The sequence below is a fragment of the Daldinia loculata genome (assembly GCF_022478755.1).
Source record: "Daldinia loculata strain CBS 113971 unplaced genomic scaffold F4817scaffold_43, whole genome shotgun sequence".
Taxonomy (NCBI): domain Eukaryota; kingdom Fungi; phylum Ascomycota; class Sordariomycetes; order Xylariales; family Hypoxylaceae; genus Daldinia; species Daldinia loculata.
Window position 1 is genome coordinate 225,267 of NW_026054897.1, and position 16,528 is coordinate 241,794.

The 16,528-nt window shown below is 46.8% G+C and overlaps 4 protein-coding genes across 4 annotated transcripts; 2 read left to right on the top strand and 2 right to left on the bottom strand.

Moving 5' to 3' along the window:
• Window positions 1–975: 975 nt before the first annotated feature.
• On the bottom strand, window positions 976–2,987 carry F4817DRAFT_344885 (D-galacturonic acid reductase). Its single transcript, XM_049304209.1, has 3 exons — window positions 2,502–2,987; window positions 2,280–2,442; window positions 976–2,205 (listed from the first exon to the last, which is right to left on the bottom strand). The coding sequence occupies exons 1-3, from the start codon at window positions 2,568–2,570 to the stop codon at window positions 1,142–1,144; spliced, it is 1,296 nt and encodes a 431-aa protein (XP_049156820.1). The 5' UTR covers window positions 2,571–2,987; the 3' UTR covers window positions 976–1,141.
• Window positions 2,988–5,077: 2,090 nt separating this feature from the next.
• Window positions 5,078–6,825, top strand: F4817DRAFT_193812 (aldolase). The gene has a single exon (XM_049298489.1). The coding sequence runs from the start codon at window positions 5,599–5,601 to the stop codon at window positions 6,583–6,585; it is 987 nt and encodes a 328-aa protein (XP_049156821.1). The 5' UTR covers window positions 5,078–5,598; the 3' UTR covers window positions 6,586–6,825.
• Window positions 6,826–7,943: 1,118 nt separating this feature from the next.
• On the bottom strand, window positions 7,944–10,346 carry F4817DRAFT_344890 (FAD dependent oxidoreductase). The gene is made up of 3 exons (XM_049304210.1): window positions 10,065–10,346; window positions 9,864–10,008; window positions 7,944–9,663 (listed from the first exon to the last, which is right to left on the bottom strand). The coding sequence occupies exons 2-3, from the start codon at window positions 9,904–9,906 to the stop codon at window positions 8,357–8,359; spliced, it is 1,350 nt and encodes a 449-aa protein (XP_049156822.1). The 5' UTR covers window positions 9,907–10,008; window positions 10,065–10,346; the 3' UTR covers window positions 7,944–8,356.
• A 686-nt stretch (window positions 10,347–11,032) lies between these two features.
• Window positions 11,033–11,616, top strand: F4817DRAFT_360318 (glutathione peroxidase; the record flags this gene model as incomplete). The annotated part of the gene is made up of 2 exons (XM_049306264.1): window positions 11,033–11,075; window positions 11,150–11,616. The coding sequence occupies 2 exons, from the start codon at window positions 11,033–11,035 to the stop codon at window positions 11,614–11,616; spliced, it is 510 nt and encodes a 169-aa protein (XP_049156823.1).
• Window positions 11,617–16,528: the final 4,912 nt, after the last annotated feature.

Consider the following 16,528-nt stretch of genomic DNA (forward strand, 5'->3'; position numbering starts at 1 on the left):
GTAGTTCGTATATCCGAGGATAAACCAAATAAAGGTGAGTGCTTTTGACCCAAATGGGCTGACTGATCTGGTCACCACTCGCGATATGATTATTTAAGGAAGCTTTAGGAATTCGCAAGGGAAAAGTCAGATCAGACGAGCCGTTCACTGTTTCTGGTCGGAATGACCTAGCAGTTGCGGACATTGTGATGGAGAGGCTAGAGGTATATTCTATCACACCATAAAGCTATGGAAATCCAGCTTTGTACTTCCAGTAATGGAATCAGCAAAGCAGCAAATTGGCCAGCTTGCTAATCCAAATGGGCAAATTGGAAAATACCGAAGAAATGATAGGGGCCTGTCCCTTTTAGAAGACTTTATAGATGAGGATTTCTTGAATCCGAGTAACACAAGCTTGGCGCTATCTTATTAAACTCAAATAAAAGCCTGTAAACGACTCCCTACGACTAGCACCGAAAGCATTCGCGACCCTTCGGGAGCTTTTAGGTGACCGATCGAAGATCTGCGACTTAGTTTACGATGTAACGTGTATCCTGTACCTTTGGGGATATTCTACCTTAGTATGTAAGTGTTAAGCCTCCGCTTCCCGACTTGAGCACGCTCGTTAGCTAATCTCGCTGAAGCGAGTTTCTAAGGCAACTGATAGATACTTCAGAGTCTCTAAAACATATTTCAAGGTCCGATCGCTCATATCTTGTACAAAATGCAAGTCTTATACATAGAAATAGGGACGGTAGCAGAGAACTATGCTTGTAAAGTGTGAGCTGCCCCTTCGAAGACAGCATGGTATTAAACATACGGTTCAACCATATGGAAATATTAGATATATTGCCAAAGCCATGATAAATTAGCGTATAAACATGGCCGAGTTTAGGGAAAAGGGTAGTTGCTGAAGGTATGATAATTATGGGGCGGTATACCCCTATATTTGCTTGGATCGCACAGATTAGGTACCTCTTATATTTCTTTCAGCTGAAAAAAAATGAAGATAAAAAACGAAAATTACGGTCAGTCTCCCATAATCAACTTTGGATACTAACTCAATTATATTAATGAGCATAGATGAAGACTATTGAATTCCATTGCTTGGAAAGAAAAATCCTAGGACCCAGCGTTGAGATACTGTCTCATAGTTAAGGGTTTATACCAATTTCCAGAGGCCATCCTTGATTTCAATCTTAATCTCCCTGTCCTCGTCTATACTACGCCGGCCGGCCTCTAGGATGGCTGTCGTAGCAATTGTGTTGTTTAGAGTTGGAAGTCCTCTCGCATCCAGGTCAGCGGGCTTGAGTGCCCCTGAGTTCAGCGCTCGGCATCCATCTACAAACTTCTCGAAGGAGATATAACCGTATCCGGTCTGGCCTCCGAAGTTACCCTCTTCGTCGGGTGCGTATTTCATGTAGAATGGGTTGTACCACACAAGCTGACCGGCACTATCGTCCGCGACGTCGTACCCACGCTTAGCCTGATTAATACGAACCTCGCCACTTGATCCCATGTAGTGGAAGTATTGGTTGGAGTGTACGCCGGCCTTCTGTGGTGCAGTCCACGAGGCCGTGTAAACCCCCGTGGCAACTTTGCTTGTGTCACCTTGTTTCTGCCAGGTAACCATAACCGTGATGGTGTCCTCGGTGGCCTCATTGCATCCAAGACTAGTAGCAATACCTTTCGCAGCTGAGGCCGTGACCTTTATTGGAACAAATCCGAGCTGTGAGACCATCGAGTCGCAAACATCTATGTGGTGGCTGTTAAGATAGTACGAGATATCCGAGTCGACACCAGCCCAGGCCTTGAAGGTTTCCAGTTGAGACTTTGGTTGCGACATGTAACTATAAAAATAGTTGAAGTCGCCGAGCTTCTGCGCCTTGAATCTGGCGTCTGAGTACGCTGGATCAAATCGCTTATGATGCTCGATGTAAACATATACATTGTGCTTCTTAGCAGCCTCTATTAGGCCTTGGTGGTGTTCTAATGTCTTCACAGCAGGCTTGGTTATCAAGACATGTATTCCGCGCTCAATTGCGTATAGAGCGATTGGATAGTGCGTCGTGTCTGGGGTGAATATAGTAATGGCGTCACCTGGTTTCAAGGCATCAATAGCAGCCTTGTAAGCATCGGGGTCCTTGACTTCGTTCGCCGGGTAAGAGTCGAAGGAGCAGTCCAAGCCATTGTAGATTTTAGAGATATTAGCATCAAGATGTTGTCCTACTCATATTAGTGTCCATTCAACTTATTGATAGCCCCTTTACACTCAGCCTAGGATTAAAAGGTGAGCTCACTGATAGCTGGGAATTTAGTCCCATTTGTTCCCACCATGCTCAGTTTAGCCACCTTTCCCCTCCTTCGGAGATCAAATAGAGTCAAGCCGACGACTCCTACCTTCTTATCCGACCCTGAAGCACCACCACCGACAAACCCAGTGGTATATTCCCCTGTTCCGACCTTAGGGCACGTCAGTTTCGAGCAACGATCTGCTAAGTATATGCTATAGTGATACGCACCATCAACACATTTAGTGGCGAAGGGGAGTTTGTCGGTGCAATAGCCGACTTGATTACTTCTGCTGCCATTTTGATGGTTTGTCCTGCAGGTCAGAGGAGGTTGAATAAAGGTGTGCAGTTATGAGATACCCAGAGATCCAAGAGAAACCTTGGGACAGCCAAATAAAATAAGAAGACAGATCAAGATGAGAAGGGGCGGATTCTTGTATAATTCACACAGCCTTATAAACTTGGGTTCATGTAACTACCTCCTACTTCGGTATCTTAGTTACGAATGTCTTGTTAAGCTTAAGATACCATACCTACCCCAACCTAAAGAGAAACCATGGACGGAAAAATTGAGGGGCAGTTGGAGAAATAAATGTTTAGGGTCCGACGTAGTGCTAGTACCTAATGTAACCGTCCGAGGTGTATCAAATTGAGAATGAATAGGAAAGGTAGGCCGTCATTGCAGGGTATTAGGTAACTACGTCTATTTACTAGAACTTGGGAAGGAAGTAAACTGCACTTGCACAGGTTTTAAGTAACGAGTGGTATCATTATATAATCTACCACCTAAGTACCTTAGGTACCTAACCTAGTTCACCATGTATAGATAAATTAAATGTCCTCATCATAGTAAATAGGTAAGTATAAAGTAGATGTGAGCAGTCAACATCTTTCTAAACTACCCAAGTCAAACACACGTAGAAACTTGGACGAACTTTGAAAGTTTACGGCTAAGAGGCTTTTTAACCTTCAAATTATAACAGTTGAAGCAAATCCTATTTCATATCGGACATTCCATCTGTTAATACCTATAATACCTACTTGAAGGTACCCCGCCCCCACTCGCTTGGCGACACGAGCAACAGCCCCGCCTCCCCCACTAAACATTTGCCCACCGGCTACCTGAAATTTGATTGCCCCGCGTTTGGTGGGGCAGTTTCCATTCAAGACAGAAGACCAGCGGGCGTCGGTCCATCATTGGCAGATTCAGCGAAGTATTATGTCCTAACAAATTTGTCCTCTTTTCAAATTCAAAAACTCAAACGTCGAGATAACAATGTAGGATTATCTAAAACCAAAGCATCATTTATTTGGTTAAATATAATAGACCGCATTTCTTATAAAGCAAGAGAAAAGCACGAAAGGATATAAGCAAAAATATTGCCTAGGTCGTCAGGAACTGTTGGGTCCGTAAGGTACGCAGAGTCACATCCCTACATCGTTACATCACACAAAGATCACCGACGACAGCAAACGTGGATTCTGGAATATTGCCCGAATGTGGGAGAGACAGAAGCTTTCTAGCGTCAGTCTTGGCTACATCGAAGCGTCCTCCTACCTCTTCACTGGTGGAAAAACTACTAATATGATTATTCCGTCGTATCTATACCATATTCAGCCTGGCCTGCAGAAGAAGCCAAATCGAGTACATGTAGATGGCTACCCCAGGAAGTCCAGGGAATGGAAATCAGCAGTTTTACCTTCGAACTGCTTGTTCATCCAACGGGCCAACAGGTCAACAGGTCAACAGCTATCACTGTCGCCCCCCAACCTGAGGTACTACCTACCTCATACTGGGAAGGTCAGTGGCCTTTAGTCCGAGGGGATTATCCAACGACCTATTCACTTACATACACATATACCTACCTTGTACGAAGTAGGTACCAATTGCCCATCTCAGGAACCTATCCAACCCTACCCATGTCCGGGATCTAGAGACGACTTCGTGAGCTCCACAATGCGGCAACCCTGAGCTCTCTTCTCCCTAACCTATGTAGGGCGAGCTACTTCACATATCGACTAGGCCCCGCAATGGTTACCCTCCAACAATCCCTCGGTCCTGCCAAGTGGACGGCATACCTCGACCCATCTTCTATCTGTTGTCTTCTCCAAAACCTCGAAGCTCCCTCCCGGGGCATTCCTTTGGAGGGTCACAAGACGAGTTGGCAAGCACAAATGACGTCTTCATCAACTATGTCAGCTCTCAAGCACAACCACGATCACCTCGACAACTCATCATCTGTCATAACTCATTTTTGCTTTTGGTTTTTCTTCCTTTTTTTCTGACGCGCAAGACGTGGCTTTCTCGGCTCTCTTAGTTACATGTAATCATGTGCTCTTGGTGACGGCAATGCCATTCATCAACCACTCTCAATTTCTACCGGGTCCTGATCGACCCTACTGCAGATCCTCTCGATTCCCATCAGCCCAGTTTCTAAACCCATTTGGACATGCTGCTTAGGTTTATCCAATCATAACATGGCTATTCAATGCCACCGCAGCTAATCTCGCACAACACATGAAGTTACCTAGCTGTCTCTCAACTTATTCTTTGCATGAGCAGCTGCCGAATAGAGCGCAATCTCTCTTCGAGCAAGCATTCAACCGTCTTTAGTTCCTTGCCTTTTCCCCAAGTTCCCAATTGCACCTTTGTGAGCCATGCGGCCGAAATTCGTTGGGTAGCTTCATAACAGCCCGACGAATTTTATGTGTGGAACTGTATAATTCATGGCTGTGGATTATCTGCATGACTCCCATGATCTATTTACGATATATTACCTTTGATATAACCCCGAGGCGCGTATGACCCGCCTGTCCTAGGGCCGTTGAAGAATTCGGCTCATCCACAATCCACTTCATGGCTTTTCGATCCCGTAGACATGGGCTCTTTCACTACACTGTACCTGTCCGTTTCCATTAGCTCCTTTTTCTAAGGGGCATCCCGGGTCCAAGAGGCAACCAGTGTCGCCTTCTTCGGACCAATGTCGTTGCGAGCAAAACACTAGGAGCTAGTAAGACGTTGCTGACCCACACCCTACAAGGTATTGATTGCATGCAACTTAGAAGATAGAAGCCATTATGTTATGAGAAGGAAAAAAAAAGGAGAGCATTCCGTTGCCGTCCATCGAGTATTATTCTTCGAATGCTATAAATATAGCTACGCGTCCCCTTTTCTTTGCTGTTGTTCTTCTTTTCTCGGCGCCCCTTTTCGTGGTTATCCTCTCTCTCTCTCTCTAAGCTATCTATACTCGGTATATATCGGTCCGTAAATCTAATAGCGATATTATCGTTACTTTTGCTCCTGTCTTTTGCTATTCGATCCTACAACATGACTGCCTCCAACAGCGCCGAGGTCAATGGTCACACGACCACGAGACGACCACTACCATGTGGTATCTATGCTCCCACTATGACCTTTTTCGATCCCGAGACCGAAGAGCTCGATATCCCTACTATCAAAAAGCACGCCGAGCGTTTAGTTAGAGATGGACTAGCTGGCTTGGTGACTATGGGTTCCAACGGGGAAGCTATTCACTGCACACGCGATGAAAAGGTAGCCGTGACACGTGCCACCAGAGAAGTTCTGGATGCCGCGGGTTTCACCACAACGCCAATCATCGTCGGAGCTACGGAGGGTAGCGTAAAGGGGACCATCGAACTCTGCAAGGAGTCTGCAGCAGCTGGTGGGGATTACGTATTGCTACTACCCCCAAGCTACTTTCGTGCGCAAATGGACGAGGAGGCTATAGTCGGTTATTTTACCGCTGTGGCAGATGGGAGTCCATTACCAATTGTCTTATACAACTATCCCGGCGCAGTTGCCGGTATCGACATGGACTCGGATCTCCTCATCAAGCTTGCCGAACACCCCAACATCATTGGAACAAAGTTCACATGCGGCAGCACCGGCAAACTTACTCGTGTAGCACTGGCCACCAACGCGAAAACCCCTACCTCAGAGGGTAGTGGATATATGGCGTTCGGCGGCATATGCGACTTCACAGTCCAGACATTGGTATCGGGAGGAAGCGGAATCATTGCAGGCGGTGCAAATGTCATGCCCAAGCTTTGCGTTAAGGTATGGAATCTATACGTCGAGGGGAAGATAGACGAGGCCATTGCATTACAAAAAGTACTCTCCCGGGGTGACTGGTTCTTGACCAAGGCGGCGATCGCGGGCACGAAACAAGCGATTCAGACCTATTTCGGTTACGGCGGTTACCCCCGGCGCCCACTCAAGCGTCTCGAAAAGGCTAGAATCGAGTCCATAGCGGAGGGAATAAGGGAAGCGATGGAAGTCGAAAAGTCATTGTAATGACAGGAAACGGGTTACCGGGATCTTGGTCTGAAACCCGCAGGAACCGGCTATAAACCGTCAATATTAGCCGCGTGGCCGTTGATCCCCTATTCTTGGAAAGTGCGGGGTTCGAATCCCGGGGTGACGGATGAGGCTCTTGGAGGGTAGAAACCCCTTGAATTCCTAATTCTCTCTCGGCCGACTAGGCCACTGACCACTGACCACTGACGTAGGTGTGATTACACGTACGCACACACATGCAAAACACATGATACGTTTCACAGAACTGAACGTCTCTATATACCGCTTTTTCGGACATTGATCAAAGCCCTGGGAACGTTCTTTAGTCCTAACGACCCTGTTTCTGATAAGAACCACTGGCTCTCTCTCCATGTTACTAGGTATTTAGCAACCGTACCCTATCGCGAAACAGGGAGGAGGAAAGCAGCTGGTGGTGACCAGCTGATCAATCCTACTCTTGTCCTGCTACTACTAGCTTCAAGTCGGTCTCGCTGGCCGTAGGGCCAAGCGAGACGTCTCTTCTATATATTCGTTAGCATAGCAAATGCAATATCAAACATATTAAACCGTCGTAATAACGAACGTCTTCGGCGAGGAGACGGGATAATCATAAATCTACCGTATATGCTCCCAACTCCGTTGAGCAACCATTTGGAAGCGGGAAGCGAAAAGCTCACGTCACAATTTCCATTTTCCATCCTCCATTCTCCATTTCCCATGGAACTTTGTAAAAACCGCCTACGTATGTACGTATTAGCCTCGGGAGGGCGTAATCTGCGTAGCATCTTGCATCTCTCGCTAGGACGTATGGCATGTGCGCACGTATCACATATATTATTCGAAGAGTGACGTATGACACCCCCTTGCCTTAGGTAGCTTTTATTTTTCCCGGGGTCCCATCCCTTCATGCGCCTAGGGTCCTAAGGGTCCCAAGGGTCCTCGGGGCAAGTAAGGAGGAGGAGGAGCTAAGGTTGCATGTACTTTGGGCACCACGCGCGATTATACCTCGCGGCGATCCGTAAGGCATTAATCCCTGGAAACGTCACCTACCTACCCCACGGGGGTTGTTGTTTGTTTTCCCACGATAGGGGGTAGGTACGGGGGCCCCCTCCCCTCCCCTCCCCTCACCTGCGCTCCCCGCGTTGCCAGCTTGTCCAGGTGTACATGTACCTCTCCTTTCGCGGCTCGGTCCGTCCCCTTCGTCTAGATAAGGTCGGTCACCTGCCCCTATGAGTCTTTCGTCTTGGCGGCGACGGCGGCAACGAAGTAAAATAATAATGGCCTCCTCAATACATGGGGGTGCTGAGGGTAGTGCTACACGCGCGAAGCTCTAATAATACGTACGTAGCCTTTTCTCCAGGTCCTAGGTCGGGAGCCACATACTTTTCCCCCCTCTCCCCCTCTCCCCCTCTCCCCTCCTCCAAACCCCACACATGCAAGCGAGATAAGCTAAGCATGATGTACGTCTTAAAGTTGTTCAGCCTCTCCCGAAGATATGGTGTGTACGTAGGTAGATTCAACGTATCATGCGGGATATGTACGAATGTTATCCCTCCGTTTAGGTAGTCTCTCGCTTCGTGCCGGTCCTTACACACATCCACACACCTACTTCCACGCACGAGCCCAGGGACGAGGGAAACACAAACCCCTCCCCCTCAACCACAATGCCATCATCCCACGCGTCTTGTCGTCATAGTCGTCCCACGTGTTTCTTTTCAAGTTGTCCTATTGATATTTTCCTCTTTCCTCCATATCCCGCGCCGTCCTATCACACCTTGAATTTCCTCGGATCCAGCTCTGCAATATCAGCACTCCTAGCCTCTCCATCAAAGATAAACTCGCTCATGAGCTTGCCTGTTGCCGGACCGTTCTGAATTCCCCAGCAGGTATGACCCGACGCTATCCATAGCCGGTGGACCGAGGTACCACCGATAAGCGGCGCGCTCTCCTTGCCAAAGCGCATATGCCGCGGTAGGTAGCAGGCTTGTTTTGCAGCGATAGACGCAGAACCTAGCAAGGGGCTCACGGTACCAACATACGAGATAAGATCATCACACTGCGATTCGTCGCATTCAACCTGGTCGGCGGTTGCCGGCAACGGTATTATCGAGTCCGGCTCGCCGCATGCGTATACTTCTCCGCCCGGTCGCGCGTAGATCTCGGGGTCTACGTTACCCTTGTGCTTCCGCTTCTCACCCCGCGCCGCTCTGTGCGCCGGTACCCAGTCGTTCGGCAGCGAGATATCGGTGAAGACAGCGTACGGGCTTACGTCCGCCGCGAACACGACGCTATGCGCCCTTAGACCCTCTACTTTGGTCTTTGGCCAAAGCCGCCCCGTCCACGGACCCGCGGCCACTATAACATCTGTCACACCTTCCAATATCCGCGTCTCGCCCGTAACACGATCTAGGTATTCAACACTCGAGACAGCCATCTCGGACTTATTCAGACCGATGCTCGTAACCATACTATTAACGCGTATTTCAGCCCCATACTCACGCGCCAAAGCTGCCATCGAAGTCGTGAATTGGTAAGGGTGCACTTGAGCCGTCTCGGTGAAACCCGGCAGTCCCATTTGGGCGTATTCGTGCACCAAACTAGCATTAATCCAGTCGAGATCTTTAGGTAGAATGGAATCGTGGAGTAAAGAGGTTGCCTTCTCGTCCTGTTTAGGTAACTTTTGCCATTCTACCTGGGCATCCGCTATAGGGCCGTCTTGTCCGTCTTGTCCGTCTTGCTCCTTGATGACGCCGCGACTAGTCCTTTTCCTCGTCTTAGTGGAGCCGTTAGGAGGCTTCTTGTTCCCCACCCTCGCCGTGAGTTGTCCGCATCCGAGTCGCCTATATCCCCATCTGTCGATCCCACCGTGTTCGGCTGCGAGCTCGGCATGAAGGCGATAGGAAAGTGGGACTAGACATGTTGGGTAAGCCCAAAGACCAAGGAGACCTCCAGCCTTCCCAGATGCAGCAGATGCTATTGATGTAGCCTCGAGAAGAGTAATGTGATGAATCGAAGGGATGTAGGAAGGATGTCGGGTTAGATAGTAGGCCGTCGTCGTGCCAATAACGCCACCACCTTAGAAATATAAATTAGTCATTAGGTACTACGATATGATATGCAGTATGTATGTAGTAGTGCGTCTCTCCAACGTTGATCATGAACCAATCAAGCTAGGATGTTTGCGTGTGTAGTGTGTATCGAAGGGTCCAACCCTGGGGCACGGATCCAAACCCGAAACTGTAGAAAAGTATTCGAGCAGGGTGAGACAGACTCACCTATGATCACGACATGTCGCGGTTGAGGTATACGAGTGTCCATAATAGTAAGGTATTTAACATGACCAAGCCAATGGTCATTCGAGAACTAGGAAAGTTGATGAAAGCAGGAATTAGACTTTCCTAAGTGACCAGGATTCACATGCTAGGTAGGGTTACTATATGGGTAACTATATGTAGAATAGAGGATAAGAGTGTTACCCTCAAATAAACTCGCAGCCTGTAGGCTATAGACTGTAGATTGTAGACTTTAGACGTGGAGCTTCTTCGGATCTACCCGTCGATTGGCAGCGGCTGCTACCCGGGTTCTAATAGACGCAGCACGTAGTATATGCAATACATTCGACTAACGAGTATTAATTCCTTAGCTTTTATCAGGTAAAGGTTTAATAGACAAGGTGGCTTGAGCGAAGATTGGTCTAATGCTCTAGCGACGGGAAACATATGTATGATGTTAATGATTAATTTGATAGAGAATGTAGCCTAGCATACAACTTAAGACGACATTGGACAATCGCTCCTTACTGATCAGAACGTAGGTACCTCCTACTTAAGATAGTGTACTTAGGTATCTAAAGTGGACCTTGATGAGACCACCGGGAAAACAGCAGCTCCGAAATACGAGGCCCAAGCTCCCAAAACTCTCAATTCTATATTTGATTGGCCCCGCAAGCTTGTAAGACCCGCCGCATTAACCCGCATTGACTTCCTGCCGAGGCTCCAAACCGTAACTGTTACGTCAATTGCATGAGCTTTTGTCATCGTCAGAAACAACTTTCAACAAACCGAGGATTAAAAAGTCACTAGCTCAATACATAGTTGCTATCTACTAGCAAAAGGAGAAGAATGAACAACTTACAATATTAAATAAAACAACTAACCTAACCGTTAGAGTATTCATGAGACAAATCATTATAAGGAACTGGTTTCCAATTCATCCATCATTTAGTAATCATATCTGCAAAGTGACCTCATCACCATCACCATCATCTGGACTACACGTACAGAGAAGAGCTTTGTCATCTATCGTCCAATTAGTGAATCTCAGATACCCCGCCAAAGCAGCTACTATCACGAGTCGCGCCATCTCAACTTCGGCTTCGTCGGCCAATATCCCGCAACTACAGAAAAAACAATTTTCCAAAGTCAACATCAACTCAATCACCACAATGACTTCCGCTACGACATTCTACGACTTCAAGGTCAAGGACAGTGCGTAAACTCATAAATTACAACTTACAACTTAACGAGAATATAAGCTAACCATTGTTACTTTATTCCAACAGAGAAGGGTGCCGAACTGCCCCTAGCCGACTACAAGGGCAAAGTTGTCCTAGTCGTCAACACGGCGTCCAAATGTGGTTTCACCCCGCAGTACGCCGGGCTCGAGAAGCTATACAAGGACATCACTGCGAAGCACCCGGATGACTTCATCATCCTCGGCTTCCCCTGCAACCAGTTCGGCGGCCAGGAGCCCGGCACCGACGACGACATCCAGAGCTTCTGCCAGGTCAACTACGGCGTCACCTTCCCCATCCTGGGCAAGACGGACGTGAACGGCGACAAGGCCGAGCCGTTGTTCGAGTGGATGAAAGCCGAGAAGCCCGGCCTCCTCGGCATGAAGCGGGTCAAGTGGAACTTTGAGAAGTTCCTGATCGGCAGGGATGGCAAGGTCAAGGAGAGGTGGGCTAGTACCACGAAGCCCGAGAGCTTGGAGTCGCCCATCCTGGCGGAGCTCGAGAAGAAGGCGTAAGTCTCTGCTTGTGCTTAGAAACCTGGGTACCTTTCTAGCGTCTTGCGGCTGTTCTATATATACCTATGTATGTACGTGTTGACGATTCGCCCTTATGGTGGCTATGATATAAAATGAGACGATCTCCCATTTTGGGGAAACATGAATGAATACGACTCCCTTGCAAGTGAAAATCCTGTTGTTCCTGTTTTATCAAGCGTGTAGGTGGTAGAAACGCATATATTTGGAAAGCACTTTTAGAAAATCCAGTATCTACTTACCCTACACCACTAGAACATCCGGAGTTGTCCTAGTAAAAGCTTTTTCATATAATAACAATAGAACACTAACGCTCGTATAAATCACGAACCAACATTTTTCGTTCTAGATATTAGGTACCCAGGTATATATATGAACCCATTTCCGTTTATTAAACCACCTAAATCATGCTAGTTCATAAGTCTGTCTGCGTGAAGCAATTCTACCTGCCCATCCCCATGGCATCTGAGAGTGATTCCACGCTACGGCCTCTCGACCACGCGCCTAAAACACTCTTGTGGTTTGATCTTGTTATACTGGAGAGTAGCTGCGAAGTTAACATCTCTGAGATATCTCTAATATTGTTCATACGTCTAGATACCTACATTAGGTAGTTTATATTTGCACCACAATTGAACTAAAATATACAATGATACGTAAACAAAATTAAAGTACAATATCTCTATGAGTGTTATTCCTAATAAAATTCCATATAATTATCATAAATGAACCTACCGAATTAAAGAAATATCATACCTACCTACTTAAATCTATAGTTAGGTACTCCAGCGGAAATACAGCTAATTAACAGTAGCCTTGAAGGTCTAGCTTGCTTGTATGAGTTATAAACGAAGCATGCATGTTAGCTTTTGATTATTTCTATGTCTTTTTACGTCAGGTACCTAAGATACTTACGGCCTGGATTACACCTGTTGCTACCTAGGCTAAGTATTGCGAACAGGCTGTTGTCAAGTGGCACGTCCCGTTTCCCGGTTGCTAGGCATCCATGATAGACATAAGTAAGGTTTTAACAACCCATTCTTCCATCTCTAATACAGTTTGCTGCGAAACCAAATGGCCATGGTGCAACAGTCATTCTGAAGTAGGGCCATGAAATAATTCCTCGATGAGTTTTTCGTAGGGCTTGGGTTCGATTCACTCGCAGGGCGGCAGGCAGGCCAACTGTTCAGGTCAAATGCGGCGATGTATCGATTCTCATTGTTCCGAGCTTTTTTGTTTTTCTTTTCCATTTTACTTTACTTATTTTTATTTTATTCCTTCTCGTCTGAAAGTTTTCATTTTTACTACTTCATATCTCTCTCTCATCGAACTTGATGTTGTCAAAGAAGTAATGGCTATTTCAGCTTTTATTCATAAATTCTTTCTACCTTATCTTTGCATGTTTAAAATGACATTGCATATAGGCTGGCAACGTATGGATTTTAGTAGAAAAACATTTTTAAAATAAGGTATTATCCAGTAAATAGATGAACCACAATAAGCAGATTATATTTCGTAACCCTTATGACTAATGAGATTCTTCGGATATACGGACGGGAAAACAAGATTCAGCATGACTTCGGGTCTACCATCCCAATGACAATAACTCAAGAAGTAGCTAGTCCTATTTGACAATTACTCCAGCACGATACGATTATGTTATATACGAATATTTGGTATGATAGCATTTATATTCGTGAACTGGTAGTTTCGCTACAATCAACAAGCTGAAAAAGCCATGAGGCCTGGTAAACATCTGGCTTATATCTGAGACGAATAGACACATAATCATACATAATCTTTAGGTACCATAGACCTCGATTGCGGTTTCTTTTCGTCACTCAAGAAGCATTCATTGTCTATGGCATTATTTTTACTACCGACTGTCGTTGTCATAAACGAGCTAATCACACTTCTCGCGAATATCACCTCTATCAGATAATAGCAGGACGCGAGCTGGATCCGGTGGCCCTAATAGCCTAGTAATCTCCCAGTTAATATTAGGGCTACCATTATCGTTGTGATATATCTAATCATACATAGGTCTATGCTGGGCACGATACACTACTTGGTTGCTATGTTCGGTTTTTCTACAAGTTGAGGACCATCCTGTCAGTCAAGAGGTTAGGAAAGCAAGGAAGTATAAGATCTATCTTGTCGTGTTTGTTCAATTGGATGTAACAAAATCGCGTGATGACTTCTTGCCAAGTGCTTTCGTTATCCCGCGGTAGACATAGCATAATGGCATTGGCATTCAGTGCAGGATGATTAGACCTAGCAAAGCCTTTTAGCCAAGAGAGCACGAGTTAACTAAGGCAGATGCTCGGAGGCAAGGTACTACACCTTGTCGAAAGTCAATTGACATATATTCCTAAACGCTACTCTAACAGCAATACAAAGCCGCATCCTTTCTTCCTCACAGCCATCACGCGCAACCAATTTCTAGGGGAGTCGCCAACAAAGACAAGGAAAGAGAACCAGAACTAGGATAACAGAAACATCGTCGTCGTCACCAACTTCTATCTCTCGGACTTAGGTAGACGCGAAGAGCACTCGACTATGCGCGAACCGCAGCTCCACAGGCGCTCGGACAATACCTACCAACCGACGAAGCTCCAGAATAAAAAAAAGGCTCAGCAATGTCTTCTTCCTCCCCCGCCGCGACGATGACAAGGGATCCGGCAAAAAGTACCTAAACAAAATGCATCGTACCTAAATCTATTTCTCCTCGTAGGCGCCAACCCATCCCTCCCCTGCAGGAAACCACGAGGGACAACGGAAAAGAAAGAAACAAAAGAACATGGCATCGTAGTCTGCGCAGTAGAGAGAGAGAGAGAGAGAGAGAGCTATTTTTGGGAGTTGCAGCGAGCGGCGGACCGCATTTGAAACCCCCCTAGAGGGAGCCTCAATTCATCCTTCGAGCCTCCCAACCCCAACCCATCAGCCGGCGTCAGCACCGGCGAAAGGGGAAAAAACAAGCAAGACAAAAATGGAAATGTGGCCAGCGTCATGCAATTTCGAGCCGCCCTTCGAAATCCGCCGTCGAGATGCTTTCTCGCTAGGTAGGTTAGATCCTTCAGGCCCGTCCGACGGCACGAAGAAGAAAAAAAAAAGAAAAAAAAAAAAGATCACGGTGTGGTTCGGTCAATCCATCCATCGTCGTCGTTGTTGCCCAAGTGGAGTCTCTTCTAGCGAAATATTCCAGGGGGGTTGGTTGAAGCGGCCGCAAGAAAAAAAAAAAATCCCAAAAAAACATACGGTACCATTCCCCTTCTCCGATCCAAGACTTTCTTTTTGATCCTATCCGGGCTTTTCTCCGCCTGTTTTAGACCACCTTGTGCGCGTATCGGTAGCACGACAGTTGATCTGCACGAGCACGCGCATGCCCACGAGCCCCCCAGAATTTTCCGAGCAGGTCAGGGACCGCAAAGAAAAAACAGACCGTGAGGGAATGAATGATGCCGTTTTGCCGTTGTTGGTTTGTCGAGAGTGCCAAGACCTTTAGCGGTCTTATATATTATTATATTTTAGTGTTATTATTGTTATTATTATTATTGATACTCGCTAAAAAGCCTGTACGGCTGCGGCACGCCTGAAGGATCAATAAGCAGAGGATGGCGAAAACGACTTTTCGAAGGAATGAGGTACTGCGCCACCCTGATTGGTGCGTTTTCGCGATGCCGCATCTCCATCTCTTTATCTAATCTGCTTTCAGCTAACGGTGCCATATTAGTACATAGTAGTAGATATATAGGCTCCATCGTCTTAGGCAATGCGGCGTGGTAGGAATTAACATGGTCAAATTCGGCAAGGGGAGTGGAAATAATAAAAGACGACCCTCGACAATAGCAGAGAAGCTCCAGTTATTTGAAAGTATATCGATCCTACGGCTATTGTTTAGATAAGCTTCGGCATACAGAAACGTGGCAGCTGTCTGTGCTGTGCTGTCGAACATCGAGCCCCTCATTGTGATGTCAACACGCCTTCATCAAAAAGTGCCCCTTTTTCGACGGGTAAGCTTATGGCGTATAACGGACACGAAGATGACAGACGCCATCGTATGGTCCAGATGAGTTGCTGCCTCCCAAGCTAACTTCCTCATCCTCATCCTCTTTATAAAGCGGTTGGCTTACAAGCTACTAAGATTTGGGTGTGTTGGTACTATGAGTAGAGAACTACAAATTGACAACCCCTGAAAAAGTGTTGCCAAGATATCAAGAGAGAGCCTTCTCCGTCTTGTCCGGTGATGGTTCTAAATATTCTCAATATCGGATGGAGCGAGGTCGTCAGATGAACTCCTGAGGGTGGATCTCACGAGAGATGCTCTTCAATGAGCCTCTGCTCTCCGAGGCCTGAAACATTGAGATAGCTGCCAAGTTCCCCTAGAAGGAGTGGAATAATAGTCTCTTCGGTGACTACATAAGAGATACAAGCTGGCCAGGATTGAAGTCGAGGTACTTTACTGATACTTGTGGAGTTAAATGTTGGTATTCACTTCCTAACGGTATATGGATCTTGTTGCGAGGATGGACACAGATGATAATTTAACCTTGGTTTGGAGTCAGGTAGAATAGCGTCTATCCCATCTACTTCGCCACTAGATCCATGTCTCGGGGCTCCCTTACAACATAGCTAGCCTAATGCGTGGCGTCCATCACGGATCTATACTGACTTCAGGTCGGCCGTAGAGTTTGACATACCCGGTCTAGATAGCCTCGATGCTAGGGGTTTTTACAGATCAGACCCGACGATGCGCTGGGTAGGTAGGAGGAGGGCAGCAAGAAATCCACCGAAATGAAGAGACGCTATTTGCGCCTCGAGCTTGGTCGATATCGCGAGCACGCAAAAGTCGCGGCTAGTGGATTATACCTAGGGATCCCTGTATGGTTCGTTA

Excerpts from the sequence above, each read along its gene's own strand:
- F4817DRAFT_344885 (XM_049304209.1), bottom strand. The coding sequence starts at position 2,570 with ATGGCAGCAGAAGTAATCAAGTCGGCTATTGCACCGACAAACTCCCCT. Across the intron at positions 2,443-2,501 it reads CGCCACTAAATGTGTTGATG|GTCGGAACAGGGGAATATAC; the intron begins GTGCGTATCACT and ends ACGTGCCCTAAG. Across the intron at positions 2,206-2,279 it reads GACTAAATTCCCAGCTATCA|GACAACATCTTGATGCTAAT; the intron begins GTGAGCTCACCT and ends TAATATGAGTAG.
- F4817DRAFT_193812 (XM_049298489.1), top strand. The coding sequence starts at position 5,599 with ATGACTGCCTCCAACAGCGCCGAGGTCAATGGTCACACGACCACGAGA.
- F4817DRAFT_344890 (XM_049304210.1), bottom strand. The coding sequence starts at position 9,906 with ATGGACACTCGTATACCTCAACCGCGACATGTCGTGATCATAG. Across the intron at positions 9,664-9,863 it reads GCGACATGTCGTGATCATAG|GTGGTGGCGTTATTGGCACG; the intron begins GTGAGTCTGTCT and ends TATATTTCTAAG.